At 35.4% G+C, this 18091-nt stretch overlaps 1 protein-coding gene across 3 annotated transcripts in view; it reads left to right on the top strand.

The window, feature by feature from the left end:
• The window catches only part of SRBD1 (S1 RNA binding domain 1), a 227919-nt gene that overhangs the window by 58404 nt on the left and 151424 nt on the right, over positions 1 to 18091 (top strand). For all 3 annotated transcript variants that reach the window (XR_009599843.1, XM_012172342.3, XM_004005979.5), the window contains exons 12-14: positions 1410 to 1567; positions 5152 to 5242; positions 7605 to 7712. Coding sequence is in view for 2 of the 3 variants with exons in the window: in XM_012172342.3 (XP_012027732.3) it covers positions 1410 to 1567; positions 5152 to 5242; positions 7605 to 7712 (357 nt within the window). In the remaining variant the exon portion in view is untranslated. The remainder of the gene's footprint in view (positions 1 to 1409; positions 1568 to 5151; positions 5243 to 7604; positions 7713 to 18091) is intronic.

Below are 18091 nucleotides of genomic sequence, written 5' to 3' on the forward strand. Positions count from 1 at the left end.
TTCTGTTTCTTTCTCTCGACAGTGATCTCCAGGGCAGGGTTTTTTTTTGTTTTTTGTTTTTTTCTTTTTAGTTTTGTATCTCTCACACTGATCACAGTACCTTATGTAAGACTGAATACAGATGCTCACTCAATAAATAAACAGTGAAGATTTAGAAATTCTTATAATGATATTTGCATGTTGCTTGGCTGAAAACAGGGAGAATGATGTTGAAATATTAGACAAAATGAGGGAAAACCCTTAAGAAACTGAATTAAGCCCCCAAAACAAATGTTTGTTAGCTTTAGTTAGCTATGTATACCTTTAGATATGTAGATAATTCTATCTCAACACTGATCTGTGGTCTGAATTGCTTTTGTTTTTGTGGCCATTGGCATGCACTTTTTTTTGAACCTTGTCTAAGAGAGAAGAGATACTTTTTATAGATTCTTTTTGAATTTCAGTAGATAATACATTAAGAACTTTTGTTAAGTAGATGAATGATGTAAAACTTGGTTTCCAAATGCCTCTTAAGTCCAATGTGCTCAGTCGCTTCAGCTTCAGTCAGTAGTGTTTGACTCTGTGATGCTATTGACTGTAGCCCGCCAGGCTCCTCTGTCCATGAGATTCTCCAAGCAAGATTACTGGAGTGGGTTGCCATGCCCTCCTCCATGGGATCTTCTCAACCCAGGGATGCAACCTGGATCTCCTGCATTGCAGGCGGATTCTTTACTGCTGAGCCACTGGGGAAGCCCTTAAGTCCAGTACAGACATATATGTTTTTATCCTAGAAAAAGTTTTAAAATTAGACTTTTAAAAGCTTCTCTGGATAAAATTCGAGAGTTATTTATATGAGGTATGGTTCTTGACTGATATTAATATCTGTGATCATGTCACTTAACTGTGAGAATGCCAAAGGGGATGGAATAGAATGAGAACATGGCACTGAGAGATATTTAGGTGAAGGGTATAAAACTAAGTATTGATGGAGGAGGCTACTTGGGTTCAATAATTTATCACTAATCATATGTTTATATTTTTAATCCGCTGATAAACTTCAATTTGACATTCTATGTAATGTCCAAATCTTGATATACTCTGTCTCTATCATATACACAGATAAATATCTGTGTACATGTAGATTACTTATATAAGGGAGAGTAGGTGGAGAAGAAGGGCAGTATGACAAACTCTGCAGGTTTGATGCCACAAAATTGTTTGTGGTACATGTATTATTGAAATTAGCAAAAAGAGACTCAATGCAATTTTGTATGTGATTTTTTTTTTTCTCTTAAGTTACTTTGTTATAATGAATGCACTAGTGAGGAATAATTGTACAAAATAAATTGTGTTCTTTTTCTGGAAGAAAATTTGAGTGAACTAAAAACTGAATACTTTATCTTTTTTCTTCTCCTTTTCTGTTTCTAAAGAGCCAAACTAACATCAGATGCAGAGAAGGAGTCAGTAATGATGTTTGGACGGAATCTTCGTCAGCTCCTTTTAACAAGCCCTGTCCCAGGGCGTACCTTGATGGGAGTAGATCCCGGTTATAAACACGGTTGCAAATTAGCTGTAATTTCTCCAACTAGTAAGCATATCTTTTACTTTTTTTGGTATAGAAGTTGGTTGGTCACAAATTTCACTTCATGTATTTCACGAGAATGTGGAAATAATCTTAATTTTCAAGGAATAGAAGATGGTTTACTCACAAAAAGGGATATGGGAATCAGAATCATACTTCCTTCCTATTTGTCCTGTTGACCTAAACACTCAACTTTTACTTTTATGCCCTTCCCTGGGTCACAATGGAGATACTGAGGATTAACTGGATTCAAACATTAATAATTTTATTTATCCCCTATCAAAATATTTGAAAAATATTTTGTTGTGATGCATTTATGTATGATGCATTTTAATACTGTATATATTTTAAATACCACAAGACATTTTTATTGTTTTGTCCAGTCAGTATTTTTTTTCCTGTTTACTCATTTATTTGCCCTTTCTATTATCTTCATTTCTTTCTACATTTCTATGTCCATTTGAGATCATTTTCTTTCTTCCCAAAACCCTAGCCTGTTACTTTTTAATGTAGATCAGGTAGTGAAAAATTGTGTCAATTTTTTTTTTCTTGACTGAGTTTCTGATTTGCCTTCAGATTTGAAAAATATTTTGCTGGGTATAGAATTCAAGATTGGCAGTTATTTTCAGTAATTTAAAGATGTCTTTTTTCTTTTCTGACTACTATAGTTTCTGTTTAGAAGTCAGCCAAAAATCTTATTATTGTTTCTTTGAAGGTAATTTTTTCCTCTAACTGATAAAATTTTTTCTTTTTGGTTTTCAAAAGTTTTCGTACATACTTATTAGTTCTTTAGTGTGTGTGTATTGTTTGTTTGTTTTGAGAGGAGGAGAACAGAAATTGTGCTTGAGGTTTGTAGAACTTCTTGAATCTTTTTTCTGAAATTCTAATTACATGTATTTTAGATCATTCAATTTCTTCTTCTATTTCCAATTCTTTTATTTTCCATTGACTGTCTTTATAATTAATCCTTTATTCTGCTATGTCTAATGTGCTATTGAATTCATCCATTGAATAATTTAAGGTACTATGTTTTAAAGTTTTTGAATTTCCATTTGATACTTATAAAAAATGGGTTATAGTTCTTTGGTGAACTTCTTCATAAAAAATGGGTTATAGTTCCATGGTGAACTTCTTCACCTTTTATTTTTTTGATTATTTACATTTTTCTCATGTTTCTTTTGGTTTACGTTTTCCATTTCTAGAATAAATTTTTCTTTCACATTTAATTCATTCCTGTATTCTTTCATCTTATTTCTGACGTTTTCTAGTTCTGATTTATTTCATTCTCATTTTCTATAATCTTTTGTTTGTTTGTTTGTTCTTATATATTAGGTTACAGTTTTTCTCTGTTTGGGGGCACATCTTTCTGTAAGGATATCCTACTAATCTTTTTTGTTTCCTGATTTGAGAAATAATCATTCTATGTGAAATTTGACTGTGATGCTTTTCTGTTGCTTAATTTTACATAAAATGAGTTTTCCTCAACTTTTAGGATGGAAGGCTAGGTTAGGGTAGCTGCATATCTCTAGAACTGTCATTTCTACTTTTTCCAAATTATTCAGAAAAAAAACTTTTATGTCTATTTGGAAAGAGAGATAGCCTTATACTTGTTAAAATTTGCTTTCTTCCCTTTTGTCTAGACCTTTTTGCCCCCTTCACCCATACTGTCCTTGCTGTGTGCTCAGTCGTGTCCCACTCTTTGTGACCCCAAGGGCTAGCCCACCAGGCTCCTTTGTCCATGGGGATTCTCCAGGCAAGAATACTGGACTGGAGTGCTATGCCTTCCTCCAGAGGATCTTCCCAACCCAGGGATTGAACCCAGGTCTCTTGCATTGTAAGCAGATTCTTTACCTGAGCCACTAGGGAAGCCCAGTGTGGATATGATTCTGAACAGTTTTTTTCTCACTGTGACGTTTTGTCTTGAATATCCTATGGATTAGTTTCAAGAGTTCAGAGATCAGAGTTTTCCAATCCTTTCTGAACTTACTGTGCAATGTTTATACTGACCTATAAATTAGAGTATGCAAAAGTTTTTTTCAGTTTTACTTCCTGGTGTCAAATGAACCAGTTTTGATTTCCAGGGAAGTACCTTCTGATATTTTGAGGCTTTTTCTGATCTCAGGTCCATGAGATTCTCCAGTGTTTCGCTCTGCCTCTTCTGATAGAAATGCTGATACACATCCACTTTGGTAGTTGTTGGTTCATTGTTCCCACCCGCTCATCTTTTGGGCTTTGTGGGGATACATTTTTTAATAAATATATTCATGGGTTTTTTATTTTGCTGTCCCAGTTCTTTTTTTTATATTATGCATTTTTATAGTATTAATAAATGGGTAGTGTATTTTGTCAGTGTTTTTTCCTGCATTTGTTGAGCTCTCATATGGCTTTTATCCTTTACTGTATTTGTTTTTGTTTATAGGATAGTTCTTTTTAAAATTTTATGCACACATACATACATGCATATACACATATATATTTTCAGTCTGTTTTAAGACTTTCCCAGAATTTATTCTAATCTAAATTGACATAAAGTTTTTATAGTACTCTCTCTGCATCTTCAAATTCATTTCTAATACAATTTATTTGTATCATCTTTATTTTTCTTGGTTGGTATTGCAAAATTTATGTATTTTTCTTAATAGGTGATTTTTAATTTTAAACTTCATTGATCTTCTCTGTTATATGAGTTTTCTTCTTTTCTGTTTCATTTATTTCTGCTTTTTTAACTTTTATCATTTTCTTCCTTATACTTTCTTTGAGATTATTTTACTGTCCTTTTCCTAACTTCCTAACTTGGCCATTTAGCTCATCACTTCTATTCTTTAGGTAGTTACCCTCATATTTTAAAATGTATTTCTGGCTGAAACATTGTTCAGTACAGAACAGGTCACATTTCACAAGTACGTAGCTAAAAAATTTACACAAGGTCAAGAAATTTACATATCTATAACCCAAAGGAAGAAATAGAATAGTATTATAACACTTTGATATATAATAAATTTTTAGTAAATGTTAGCTTTTACTATTTTTGATATTAAGTGTTACTAAAAATCATTTCTCTTTAAGGTATCATGGCATATTATCTAGTTATTAGTGATTTTGTGTAGCAAAATAGAGTCCTAGTAACTCTAAAAGTAACAAAATTTCAGAGTCCTTATGGTGGTATCTGATTAAAGAATATTGAGACAGTAGCATGGAATCATATGTACCATATGTAAAACAGATAGTCAGTGGGAGTTTGCCGTATGATGCAGGGAGCTCACACTGATGCTCTGGGACAACCTAGAGGGGTAGGTTTGGGTGGGAGGTGAAGGGAAGATTCAAGAGGGAAGGGACATATGTATACCTATGGCTGATTCAAGTTAATGTATGGCAGAAACCAGTATAATATTGTGAAGCAATTAACTTCCAATTAAAAATAAATACATTTTAAAAAGAAATAATATATATATAAAAAAAAGATTCAGACTGCATTTCAAAAAAAGATAAATCATTTTGCTTTTCAGTTTCAACTTGCTTAATCAAATCAGTGGTGTTTTATGTTTTGTAATTTCTTACAAAATGGCTTATTCCTTTTATTTTTTCCTAAGGTCAGATACTTCATACTGACGTGGTATACTTGCATTGTGGACAAGGCTTCCGAGAGGCAGAGAAAATAAAGAGGCTTTTGCTGAATTTCAAGTATGAAAATAAGTAACCTTTTGAGTACTTTAGTAGCTCAGCCAATCAGAGATAACCTTTGAAGTTCCTAATTTGGAGGGGGGTATTAAGGGAAGTGCCTTGGTGTGAGAAAAGGAGCTGTGTTAAACCATGTTGGGGCAAATTGCTGGAGAACTTTGCTATTTGGAGACGAGGAATGCTGCCTGCTTCTGCAGCCTTCAAAGCTGCCTAAACAAAGTTGGTAATATAAGCAAAAGTGACCATTTAATTCTTCACTTTCGGCTTTCTCTTTCTCTTCTTCCTCCTCCCCTTTCTTCCTTTTTCTCTCCCTCCCTCTCTTTCTTTCTTTTTCATAGATCTGAGAAATGGATTTGGCAGTAGTTGGAAGCTTCAGAAATTACTTGAAAACATACCACATGATTCAGTCATAGTTCTTTATTATGGCTTAGAATGTTCTCTTATTCAGTTATATTACATTTCAATTACATTTTATGCAAAGATGGGCACAATAAAGGATAGAAACATTATGGACCTATCAGAAGCAAAAGATATTAGCAAGAGGTGGCAAAAATACACAAAATAACTATACAAAAAAAAATCTTAATGACTCAGATAACCCTGATGGTATGATCACTCACCTAGAGCCAGACATCCTGGAGTGTGAAATCAAGTGGGCCTTAGGAAGGATCACCATGAACAAAGCTAGAGGAGATAATGGAATTCCAGCTGAGCTATTCCAAAGCCTAAAAGATGATGCTGTGAAAGTGGTGCACTCAATATGCCAGCAAATTTGGAAAACACAGCAGTGGCCACACTCAGCATTGGTAAAGGTCAGCTTTCATTCCAATTCCAAAGAAAGGCAATGCCAAAGAATGTTCAAAGTACTGTAAATTGACTCATCTCACACACTAGCCAAGTAATGCTCAAAATTCTCCAAGCCAGGCTTCAACATTATGTGAACCGAGAACTTCCAGATGTTCAAGCTGGATTTAGAAAAGGCATAGGAACCAGAAATCAAATTGCCAACATCCGTTGGATCATAGAAAAAGCAAGAGAATTCCAGAAATACTATGCCAAAACCTTTGACTGTGTGGATCATAACAAACTGTGGAAAATTCTTAAAGGACCACCTGATATGCCTCCTGAGAAATCTGCATGCAGGTCAAGAAGCAACAGTTTAGAACCAGATGTGGGCAACAGACTGGTTCCAAATTGGGAAAGGAGTATGTCAAAGCTGTGTATTGTCACCCTGCCTATTTAATTTGTATGTAGAGTACATCTTGTGAAATCCAGGCTGGATGAAGCACAAGCTGGAATCAAGATTTCTGAGAGAAATATCAATAACCTCAGATATGCAGAGGACACCACCCTTTTGGCAGAAAGTGAAGAGGAACTAAAGAGCCTCTAGATGAAAGTCGAAGAGGAGAGTAAAAAGGCTGACTTAAAATTCAATATTCAAAAAACTGAGATCATAGCATCTGGTCCCATCACTTCATGGGAAATAGATGGGGAAGCAATGGAATCAGAGACTTTATTTTTCTTGGGTTCTGAAATCACTGTAGATGGTAATTGCAGGTATGAAATTAAAAGACACTTGCTCCTTGGAAGAAAAGCTGTGACCAATCTAGACAACATATTAAAAAGCAGAGACATTACTTTGCCAACAAAGGTCTGTAGAGTCAAAGCTGTGGTTTTTCCAGTAGTTACGTACGGATGTGAGAGTTAGACCATAAGGAAAGTTGAGAGATAAAGAATTGATGCTTTTGAACTGCAGTGTTGGAGAAGACTCTTGAGAGTCCCTTGGACTGCAAGGAGATCCAACCAGTCCCTCCTAAAGGAGATCAGTCCTGAGTGTTCATTGGAGGGACTGATGCTGAGGTTCCAATATTTTGGCCACCTGATGCAAAGAACTGACTCATTGGAAAAGATGCTGATGCTGGGAAAGATTGAAGGCAGGAGGAGAAGGGGACGACAGAGGATAAGATGATTGGATGTCATCACCGACTCAATGGACATGAATTTGAACAAACTCTGGGAGTTGGTGATGGACAGGGAGGCCTGGTGTCCTGCAGCCTATGGGGTTGCAAAGAGTCAGACACGACTGAGTGACTGAACTGAACTGTTCACTTATTCTTGCCTAAACTTGGTTACTTCTAGGTGGGGAGAAAGCTGTTTTTTGAGACTGTGTGACCATAAAACATTTCTCCTTGACCTCCTATAATACCAAGTGCAGAGGCATTGTCTTTTATTCTACATAAGTCTGGATATATGAGACAATATGAGCATCATATAATATTGTTTGTGCATTCTGTCCATTTTCTCCTGATTGATTTATAAGCATGCCTTGATCTCATCCCTGTTTTCATTTTGTTTCTTCTTCAAGCTGCAGCACAGTGGTGATTGGAAATGGAACTGCCTGCCGGGAAACAGAAGCTTACTTTGCTGACCTGATAATGAACAACTACTTTGCACCACTGGATGTCGTTTACTGGTAAGGATGTTAGAAATGTTTCTTTCTCTCTTTTTTTTGAGAGGCAAAGGAACTTCTGAAGTTCGATAATGATAAATTCTTCTTTCTCTTAAGATGTATATCTTTTTGTCATCATATATCACCTCTTCCCATTCTTAAGAGCTTTGCAGGACAATGTAAAGTGTCTGTCTCTTGGAGAAATTTGAGTTTCAGTATCCTGAAACTGCTTATTTGATGCGGGCAACTTAGGGCTTGGATTCATGGGATTTTTCAGGCAGTACATTGTGTAAGGGCTATAGATAACTAGTGACTAAGGAGAATGGTGTCCTGGCCCAGCAGCTGTAGACTGTGGATAGCTTAGCCTTCTTCTCCAAAAGTTTTTCTTTTTTTAAATTTATGTATTTTTAATTAAAGGATAATTGCTTTACAGTATTATATTGTCTTCTGCCATATGTCAACATAGATCAGCCATAAATACTTATGTCCCATCCCTCTTGAACCTCCTTCCTACCTCATCCCACCCGTTTAGTTTGTCACAGAGCACCAGATTTAAGCTCCCTATGTCATACAGCGAATTCTCACTGGCTAGCTATTATATTTTATATATGGTAATGTGTGTGTTTCAATTTGATGTCTGCGAATTAAATAGCTTTGGATTAGCAGGACCTAGATCTGTAGTAGTTCTGCTCCTGGTTCTGTAGTAATTCTGCTTTCATTCACCATTGTTTCCTCACTTTCCTTTTAAACCTCAAATAGCCATCTTTCCCTTTTCCAAAGTACGGTTGAATGCTAAATCTTAGAGTTTAATTCAAGAGAAGATAGTTACAATGGATGATATCTAGGGGAAAACATGTAAGAGCCATCTCCCTTGCTTTTTGAAAAATGTAATTCAGCTAATAAGTATGTGATCAGGATCAACAAAACAAAACAAAACCCAGTACAGGAAGAAGAATGCTAGGATCCATTCTGATAGACCAAAAGATGGTGGCTTTTATTTAGTGTAGCATTCCTTGGTATGTGGAATTGTATTGTAGTATATTCTTTGTGCCAAGAGACTTCCCTGGTGGCTCAGATGGTAAAGAATCTGCCTGCACTGCAGGAGACCTGGGTTCAATCCCTGGGTTGGGAACATCCCCTGGAGAAGGGAATGGCTACCTACTCCAGTACCTGGAGAATTCCATAGACAGAGGAGCCTGGTGGACTACATACAGTCCATGGGGTCACAAAGAGTTGGACCGACTGAGTGACCGTTTCACTTCTTTTTTCACTTTTCTATGCCAGGAATATAATCAAGATGTTAGAAAAGCAAATTCAGGGTAACCAAAGGGGATTAGAAGGGTAGGGTCAATCTGTAGGTGATATGGGATCATGATTCAGGATAGAATCAGGTTGAATTGTCTGTCTTAGCTTTTTTCCCTCTCCATGTTAGTTAGGTCAGTCTAGGAAGTACTGTGAATCTTCCCTATTCTGGGAATTGCACACATACACTCAGTCCTTTTGAGAACGTAAGACTAGGACCTGACATAGCTAATTCACTTTCTTTCTGGCAACTGCTCTGATTTCTGTTTAACTTGTTCATATTAATTTGATATAAATATCTTGCATACATTTACAGTGATTGTAAATAAAACTTTATTAAAGACATTAAATATTGAAGATTTGTTGGATTCTATCTGAATTTGCTTAGAGACTCTCCCCTGTCTTGAACTTGCAGCAGTGTGTGGTGGTAGGAGGAGGGTGAGCTTTGGAGCCAGAAGAATCTGGGCCTGTCTTTTGCTGTCATTATGTGCTAGTTATGCGTGTTTGGAAGGCTTACTCTGCCTCTCTGGCCTTCTCTTTCCCTCATCATTAAAATGGGGAATGCTTTAATACCTGGCCTACTGAAAATGCAGTAAATGTGTAAATAGACCAGAAAATGGAAAGAAATAGGGAATGCTTTTGCTTTCAGTAGTAACATTTTGAAATTTTCTTTATAATTATTTCCATATTCAATATTAAAACTTTCTTTAATATTTCTTTTTGTGTTATATTAAGAATTGCTTTACTATATTACTTTGTATCTCTATAAAGGATGTTAATTTTGTTCCCCAACCATAGTACAGAATTCTTTCATTGTTTATAATTAGTTTTTCAATTCATTTTCTTGGATTTCAAGAGAATATATGATCATATCATTTATAAAAGGTATTGAATTTATCAATTCTTTTTCTAGTTGTAAGCCTTTTTATTTTCTTCTCTTCTTTAATGGTATCATGCAGTATCTTTGAAAAGCTATTAAATAGTAATGATAGTGGATTTTTTCCCCTCCTTTAGTTTTATTACAATGCTTCTAGTATTTTCCTTAAGTATGTTACTGCCTTTGTATATATATTTTAAAATCATTTAAAGGAAATAGTCTTTATTTATGAGGATTTAAAAAATACAGATTCCTATTGTACTTAAAAAATCAAAAATAAAAGATAACATTAATGCTTTTTCAGAATTTTGCCATGGTTTTCTCTAAAGAGGTTTTTTTTCTCTTTTGATCAATATGCTGAATTCTGAAAGTAGTAGATTTCCTACAATTGAACAATCTTTGCAGTTCTAATGTGAACTTTGTCATAGTATATCATTCTTTTAATGTACTTTTGGAATATATTTGCTAGTGTTTTATTATGTGCTTTTGAAATCCTCAAATGGTGCAAATACATAATCAGAATTTACAGTGTGAGCTTTAGGAAAATCAGCTGTTCAATTTCACTTTATCATCATTTTGCCAGTTCAACATACCTTTATGAAGAAACCATGTTTTCTCATCCAGTGCCTTGAAATGACATTGCAAGCTACATTTAAGTTGAAATTTCCAAGCTTTCTCTGGCAGTCATTTTTAATACTCCTGAACAGATAATCTAATGGGCATTCCTGTAATTCTGTCAGCTACTTATTTATCATGAAAAACATTTTCCTGACAATCCACCAGCACGTTCCTTATCTATTTCTTCTACAACTTTTGCCCTGATTTATCTGCCATAGGTTAACATACAGCATGATTTGTTTTCTAATTTGTAAACCCCATGCATTCTGACCCATCTATCCAACTTCTGTCTCAGTCATTTCTCTTGAAATAAACTCTGGCACTTATACCTTCTATGGAGAAAATCATCCAAAGCTTCAATCTCAGTTTTATCAAAGGAAAAAAAAATCTGGATTAAGTTACAGATTATGACATGTTGGAACTTAGTTTGTCACATATGTTTAAAGTTGGAAGTGTTTGTGAAAAGGAATTACACAGTATTACATGTATCATTTGTTTTAAGTATGTGCTAGAATGATTTGATCAATTCTCTGGCCCATAGTAGATATCACTTTATTTTTTGAATATCTGAGTATTTGTTCCCATTCATTTTAAAATGTCATACTTGATTATTTTCTGTTTTTTTTTTTCAATTCCTGTTTCTCCTTTTGTAAAAAAAAAAAAAAAGTGTTTCCTTTTATATAGTAATGGTGAAATTTATTGAAATGTAGAAATCACTAGCTTCTTATGAAACATTTATGTTTTTATGTACTGTATCTGGTTTCTCCTACATTGATACCTTCTTAAATCAGGGTACCATGTTTTACTTGTCTCTGCCTCCTTCACATTGTGTATTTCTATACTTATAGATGCATCTCAATAAATATTTACTAACTTGAATTGTTGAATATTAATGTTAACACTATATGCTGCTGCTGCTGCTAAGTCACCTCAGTCGTGTCTGATTCTGTGTGACCCAATAGACGGCAGCCCACCAGGCTCCCCCATCCCTGGGATTCTCCAGGCAAGAACACTGGAGTGGGTTGCCATTTCCTTCTCCAGTGCATGAACGTGAAAAGTGAAACTGAAGTTGCTCAGTCATGTCTGACTTGTAGCGACCCCATGGATTGCAGCCTACCTACCAGGTTCCTCCATCCATGGGATTTTCCAGGCAAGAGTACTGGAGTGGGGTGCCGTTGCCTTCTCCGAACACTATATGAGGCCCCTTTAAACCTGGGAGCAGAAAATGGAAAACAGAATTTAGTGCTGTTAATTCACACCTTCTCTTAGTGTTCCTATTCTAAAATCTGCAATTTATAAATGACTTTGATCACTGTATATTTGTTATAACCTTTCCCCTACTTCGTATATTTTCTTTTTCTCATACCAATAAATCTGTCTTTATTTCAGTTTCATCATGCACAAAATGAAATAATAAAAGTACTCATCTTACAGAGTTATCATGAAGGTTAAATGAGTTTATATATGTAGTATAATGTGCTTAGAACAGCGCATCATTATTAATGAGGTCAAATATAATTTTATATATTCATTTCCTATTTCTGTAGTTTTTGTGTATGTGTGAGTGGCTTGTTTGTATCCTTTGTCCATTTTTGGGTTTTTTTTGGAAGTTTTCATTTTGTTCGTAATTGCTCATCTTGTTCAGATTTGTAAATTGTCTTTGTGTTAACGATTAGTTTGTTATAATTTTTGCAAATCTTGCAAATCACTTCCCCATCTTTGTGTTTGTAATTTGAGCTTTATTTCATGTAGAATTTCATATTTTATTTTCTTCAGTTTATTTATCTTTTTCTTTATGGCTTACGAGTTTTGTATCATGCTTGAAACTTTTCTTTCTGTCTTCTGATTTTTGTTTTGAAGTCACAAACCCTCATTATCCTCTCAGTTACTTGTATGGTTGCTTTGAAGCTTTATTCTCTAAGAAACCAAAAATTAATGAGAGAACTTCAATAAGCTTAGATAACAGAAATAGAAAGTAGAAGGCTGTGAAATAACCTCAGGGTAGTTTTGAATATGGAAGGATGCCAGTTTCCCTTCAGGCCTGTTTGCCAACTCTGCGGTTTTGTAAACAGCAGAGCCACCTGATTTCCTCCTTTGCTTCCCCCGCCCCCTCCCTTTCTCTTTACTTTCTCCTTCCCTCCTTGTATCTATCACTTTCCCCTCCCTTAATCTCTTGTTTAGTTATATCATATTTTGGCATCTCCTGTCATTTGACAGCTGGATTGTTTCCTATCTTTGATGTATCTTTAGTTTTAAGCCTGTCAGTATAGATATTTGACCATAATTTCAGTGTTTATTTGTAGGCTATGGTGTTTGTAATGAGCTGAGGAGACAGTTGTTGTTCAGTTGCTCAGTTGTGTCAGACTCTTTGCAATCCCATGGACTGTAGCACACCAGGTTTCCCTGTCCTTCACCATTTCCCAGAGTTTGCTCAAACTCACATCCGTTGAGTCAGTGATGCCATCCAGTCATCTCGTCCTCTGTAGCCCTGTTCTCCTCCTGTCCTCAGTCTTTCCCAGCATCAGGGTCTTTTCCAGTGAGAGTTCTTCTGGACATTTCTGTTTTCAAATTTATTATTTACAACTCAGTCAGAAGGGTATATATATGTTCATAAGAAATAAAATATCAAATTTTTTATTGTTCCTTTTTGCTATTAGGTAGCATTCTATACTGCTTTCTTTGTTCTTTTAATACTTAAAATTTCCTAGACTTCTTAAATAGATAGAGTGATATTTTTTGGTTCTTCAGAATCTCAGCCATCACTTTTCAAATATTACCTCTGTCCCATTTTACCCTCTCTTCTACCTTTGAAATTCTGTTTACATCTACTCACCCTTCTCACTCTATCCTCCATGTTTTTTAACTTCTCTCTTTTCATTTTCCATTTCTTATTTCTGTGGGCTGCATTTTGGTTGCTTTCTTCAGACCTTTTCTCCAATTCACTAGGTTTTTCTTTAGCTTTCAGACCCATCTATTGAATTTTCATTTCTAGAAGCTGTAGTTTTTCACTTCTAGAAGTCCTATTTGTTACTTTTTCAGCTTTATTGAGACAGAATTGACATATAATAAACTGCACATATTTAATTTTTTGCAGTTTCCTAGGTTTTGACGTATGTGTTCTCCCATGAAACTGTCACCACAATTAAAATAATGAATATACCCATCACCTCCCAAATTTCCTCATATTCCTTTGTAATCCATCCTGCCTTCCCTGAACCCTCCCTCCCCCAGGTAACCTCTGATTTGCTTTATGTAGCTATAGATTAGTTTGCACAGTTTAGACTTGTATGTAATTGGAATCATATAGTATATAGTCATACAGTGTAATTATTTTGAGGTTCATCCATGATGTTGTATTTGTCAATAGTTCTTTTTGTTACTGAGTAATCTATTGTATGATTAAATCATAATTAGTTTGTTCATTTACTTGTTGATGGACATTTGAATTGTTGCTGGTATTTGGCTATTACAGATAAAATTGTATGAACATTCTTGTTCAAGTCTTTGTGTGGACAAAATGCTTTCATTCATGTTGGGTATGTAAGTAGGAGTAGAATGGCTATGTGGTATGGTAGGCATAACTTAACCTAAAAAACTGCCAAAGTGTATTCTGAGGTGCTTTTACTGTTTTGTGTGCCCACCAGGAGTGTATCAGTTCCAGTTTATCCATATCCTTATCAATTTGCTTGCTTTGGCCAGAGGTCTTTTAAATTTAGCTATCCTAGTGGATGTGTAGTGACATTTCATTGTGGTTTTAATGGACATTCCCCAGCAATTAATGATGTTGAGCATCTTTATTTGCTTATTTGTCATCCATGTATTTTCCTCGTATAGTATCTGTCCAGATCTTTTTCCCATTAAAAAAATTGGATTATTTTTCTTCCTATTATTAAGAGTATTTTATATTTTTTAATATTTATTCTGAGTTCAGAGCCTATAAGTACATGTTTTGTAAACATTTTCTTCCAGTCTCCACTCTTTTCGTTTTTTAACGTGGTCTTTGGAAAAGCAAACGTTTTAAGTTTTGATGATGCTGGATTTATCAACTTGTTTTGCATGGTTCTTGTCTTTTGTCTTATGTAAGTAATGTTTGAAAAAAACTAAGGTCACTGTGATTTTCCTGTGTGTTTTGTTTTAGAAATAGCTTTAACTTTTGTTTAGGTCTGTGATTCATTTAAAGTTAATTTTTGTATATGGTAAGGAGGTTTTTTTTTTTTCTATATAGCTATGGATTATTCCAGTACTTTTAGTTGAGAGATTTTCCTTTTCCCACTGAATTGCTCTGACATCTTTGTTGAAAATCAGCTGCTCATACACGTGTAGATCTGTTTCTAGAATCTGTTTCATTAACTTACATGTCTTTACACTAATCTTTGTATCTTTAACACTACTAGTGCTGATTTGTATAGCTTAATAAGTGGTGAAATTAGATGGTGTGGCCCTTCAGTTTCATACTTCTTTTTCAAAATTGTTTGGCTTTTCTGTGTCCACAGCACTTCTACATAAATTGCAGAATCAGCCTTTCAGTTTGTGCTAATGGGCATGCTGGGATTTTGCATGGGAGTTGATTCTATAATGTAATTTGTAGAGAGTTGACATCCATCTGTTTAATTTTTGATTTCAGTTATTTTTTTAATATCTAGAAACTATTTTCAAATCTGCTTGATCATCTTACAGTTTTTCACTTGTTCCTAAATATATTTTTAAACGTGTCTTTTATTTCCTTAATTATACTTAGCATTGTTATTTTGTAGTCTGTGATAATTCTAATATCTAAAATCCTTTCAAGTCTATTTCTGCCATCTGTTGTTACTGCTGGTTCTGCTTTGTTTCCTTTTTTTGTTCTGTTAGTTTTTATTGAAAACTTATTTTCATGGAACTTTGTCTGTGGGAATTCACTGAGGCTTGGATTGATTGTGAGTCTCTTCAAAGAGGATTTGTATTTCCTTCTGTCAGGCTCCTGTAGACACTACCAATTTGGGATCATTTAAATTAAATTCTCGGCTTGATTTTTATTTTTGCTGGCCACCCAGGAGTGTGAATTTCGGCTGCAAACGAAAGAGATGGCTTATGGTTCCATGTTCGCATCAGAGATTTCTCCTGTGACAAGGTCTGAGATAGTCCATTGTCATTGCAGTGTCCTGGGGTTAGGGTACAGGGTATACTTTGACCCATATACTGCAGATTTAACACTTTTGGATATCAGCTTTATATGTGGGAGGGTTGTTGGAGGAATCATTTGTTAATACCATCTAAAACCCAGGTGGACCCTGGGTTTTGTCTTCTGTGAAGCTCTTCTCTAATTCTGTGAAGCTCTCTGAGGCCATAAAATTCACCTGGTTCAGCAATGCTCTCAGGTAAAAGTAAGCTTCAGAAATCAAGGTTCCTGTGTTCTTCATCTTCCCTTTTTTTTTTGCTAGAGTATTTTTTTTTTTTTTTTGCCAACTTGCTAATGCATTTAAGAAGATGTATTATATCTAGTATTTGTATTTGTTTTCAATAAACTGTTGATGTGGCTAACCAGTTTTCCGTATTACTAGCAACATGGTCACTACTTAATTTTCTGTCCTTAGTCCGCTTTAAATTTAAAATTTGGTGTGAGATTTAGAAGATGATCATTTAAAATCATCTCAATTTATACTTCCTTTGTTTTGACCTTGCCACTTGCAGCAGTGAAATTGCTGAGCCCTAATCACTGGACTGCCAGGGAATTCCCTCAATTTATGCTTTTAGGTTAAGAACTATTTGGTTCTTTTTCCTCTTTCCTCTGGGTATGAATGCTTATGAAATATGTACATGATATTGTTCTTTGTCAGTTTACTAGCCTTTTTAAAAAAGTATGCTTGGAAGAATTTTGAAAGTCCAGGAAAATATGAGAAGGAAAATAAAAATAATTTGTAATTCACCACTCAGAGAATGATATTAATATTTTATTATATTTTATTCTGTTAATAGTTATTTTACTTTATTTATTCATTCATTCAACAAATATTTATCATATGTAGATGATTAATTGAATGAGATAGACTCAAAACAGTGCAAGAAGAAAACTCTTAATTTCTCTCTTACTCCATAATCATGTTTGGAGTAGTTCTTTTCATTCTTGCCTGTAATAATGGAGAGATCTCAGCTTATTCATTTCCTTTTAGTCATTAGGGTAGTCTCATTTTAGCAATCATAATATCTTCTCTAGTGTAATAATCAAAGCTCCAAACCTGAGATAAATTAAATTCCATGTCACTCTGGGAAATACTGCTGTACTAATGGGTTTTGCAGGAGCCATAACTTCCTTCCTTTTCCCTTCTTGCTATTTTTCTCTTCCTCTCTAATTCACTAGCTGAATTTTCTCCAGGTTGAGTTCTCAGAGTTGAGAATAGGGAAAAGAAGCCTAGTCCTTCTAGACTAGACTCTAGACTCTAGACTCTAGAGGAGAGAGTCCTCTCAGTGGCACCTTTACTGTTGCTGATCCATTGTTCTATGGGGTGTTTTTGAAAAACTTTTGTTTTTGTTTTCTGAGATTTTCACCAATAGGATCCTTGAACTGCGATCCCTGTGACTTGGCAGACATCTCTGGTTATGACTCTCCTTCTCTAGACCCAGGCTTTAGGCGGGCTATTCTTCTCTGGGATCCTTTGCTACTCAGCCCTCCGGGGCAGAGCAGTTTGCTAGGTGGCACAGTGGTAAAGGATCTGCCTACTGATGCAGGAGGCACAGACAGGTTCAATCCCTGGGTAGGGAAGATCCCCTGGAGGAGGAGATGGCAATCCACTCCAGAATCCCTGCTGGGAGAAATCCTATGGACAGAGGAGCCTGGCAGGCTGTGGTCCATGGGTTCGTAGAGTCAGACGTGACTGAGTGCACACACACCTCTTAAAACATAATCTCTTTCAGGCTTACCTCCTACTTCCTCCTTCAGACCTATCTGGCTCATACATCCTTGCTTACTCTGAAAGGGGGATCAGCAGATGAGTGCAGCTCTCCCCCTTTTTATTCTCTTTCTCTCCTATGCTTGTTCTTACATCTATTTTCCTTCTTATATTCACATGTTGGTCTAGTGAAGCCCCATCACTTGACATGGGGCAAGTGGGATCCTTCCACCTGAGGTGCTCTCATGCAGTCAGCAAAGTATGTACCTCCCCAAACTGTATGGCAGGTGCAGTACTGTGTGCTGGGAGTAAGAGCAGTGAACAAGACAGACAAGGTACCTGCCTTCTTGAAGCCTTTATTCTAGGGAGGAAAACAGATGAAAAGATAAGGGCGCATGTGTGTCTGCGTTTGTGTGTGTGTTTATATACTATGTCAATTAGTGATAAATTCTATATAGAGAATTAAAAGCAAGGTAAGTGGATAGAGAGGGACAAGAAGTGACATTTTTGGTAGAGATAGATATAACAAATACTCTTGTCTTTTAGTGATAGGAATTCTATTTGTGTGGTGTGATGTATGCGATATATATTAAGGAAACCACCCAGGCTGAAATAAAGCATGATGAATTTATGTCCTTGTTTATCTGTGTTATCCAGACTTGTGTCATTATTGTCATCTTTTCCATGTCATACGGCTCTGTAAGGCCATGTTTTTCAAATTGTAGATTGCAATCCATTAG

Source organism: Ovis aries, chromosome 3 (assembly GCF_016772045.2).
Source record: "Ovis aries strain OAR_USU_Benz2616 breed Rambouillet chromosome 3, ARS-UI_Ramb_v3.0, whole genome shotgun sequence".
Lineage (NCBI taxonomy): Eukaryota > Metazoa > Chordata > Mammalia > Artiodactyla > Bovidae > Ovis > Ovis aries.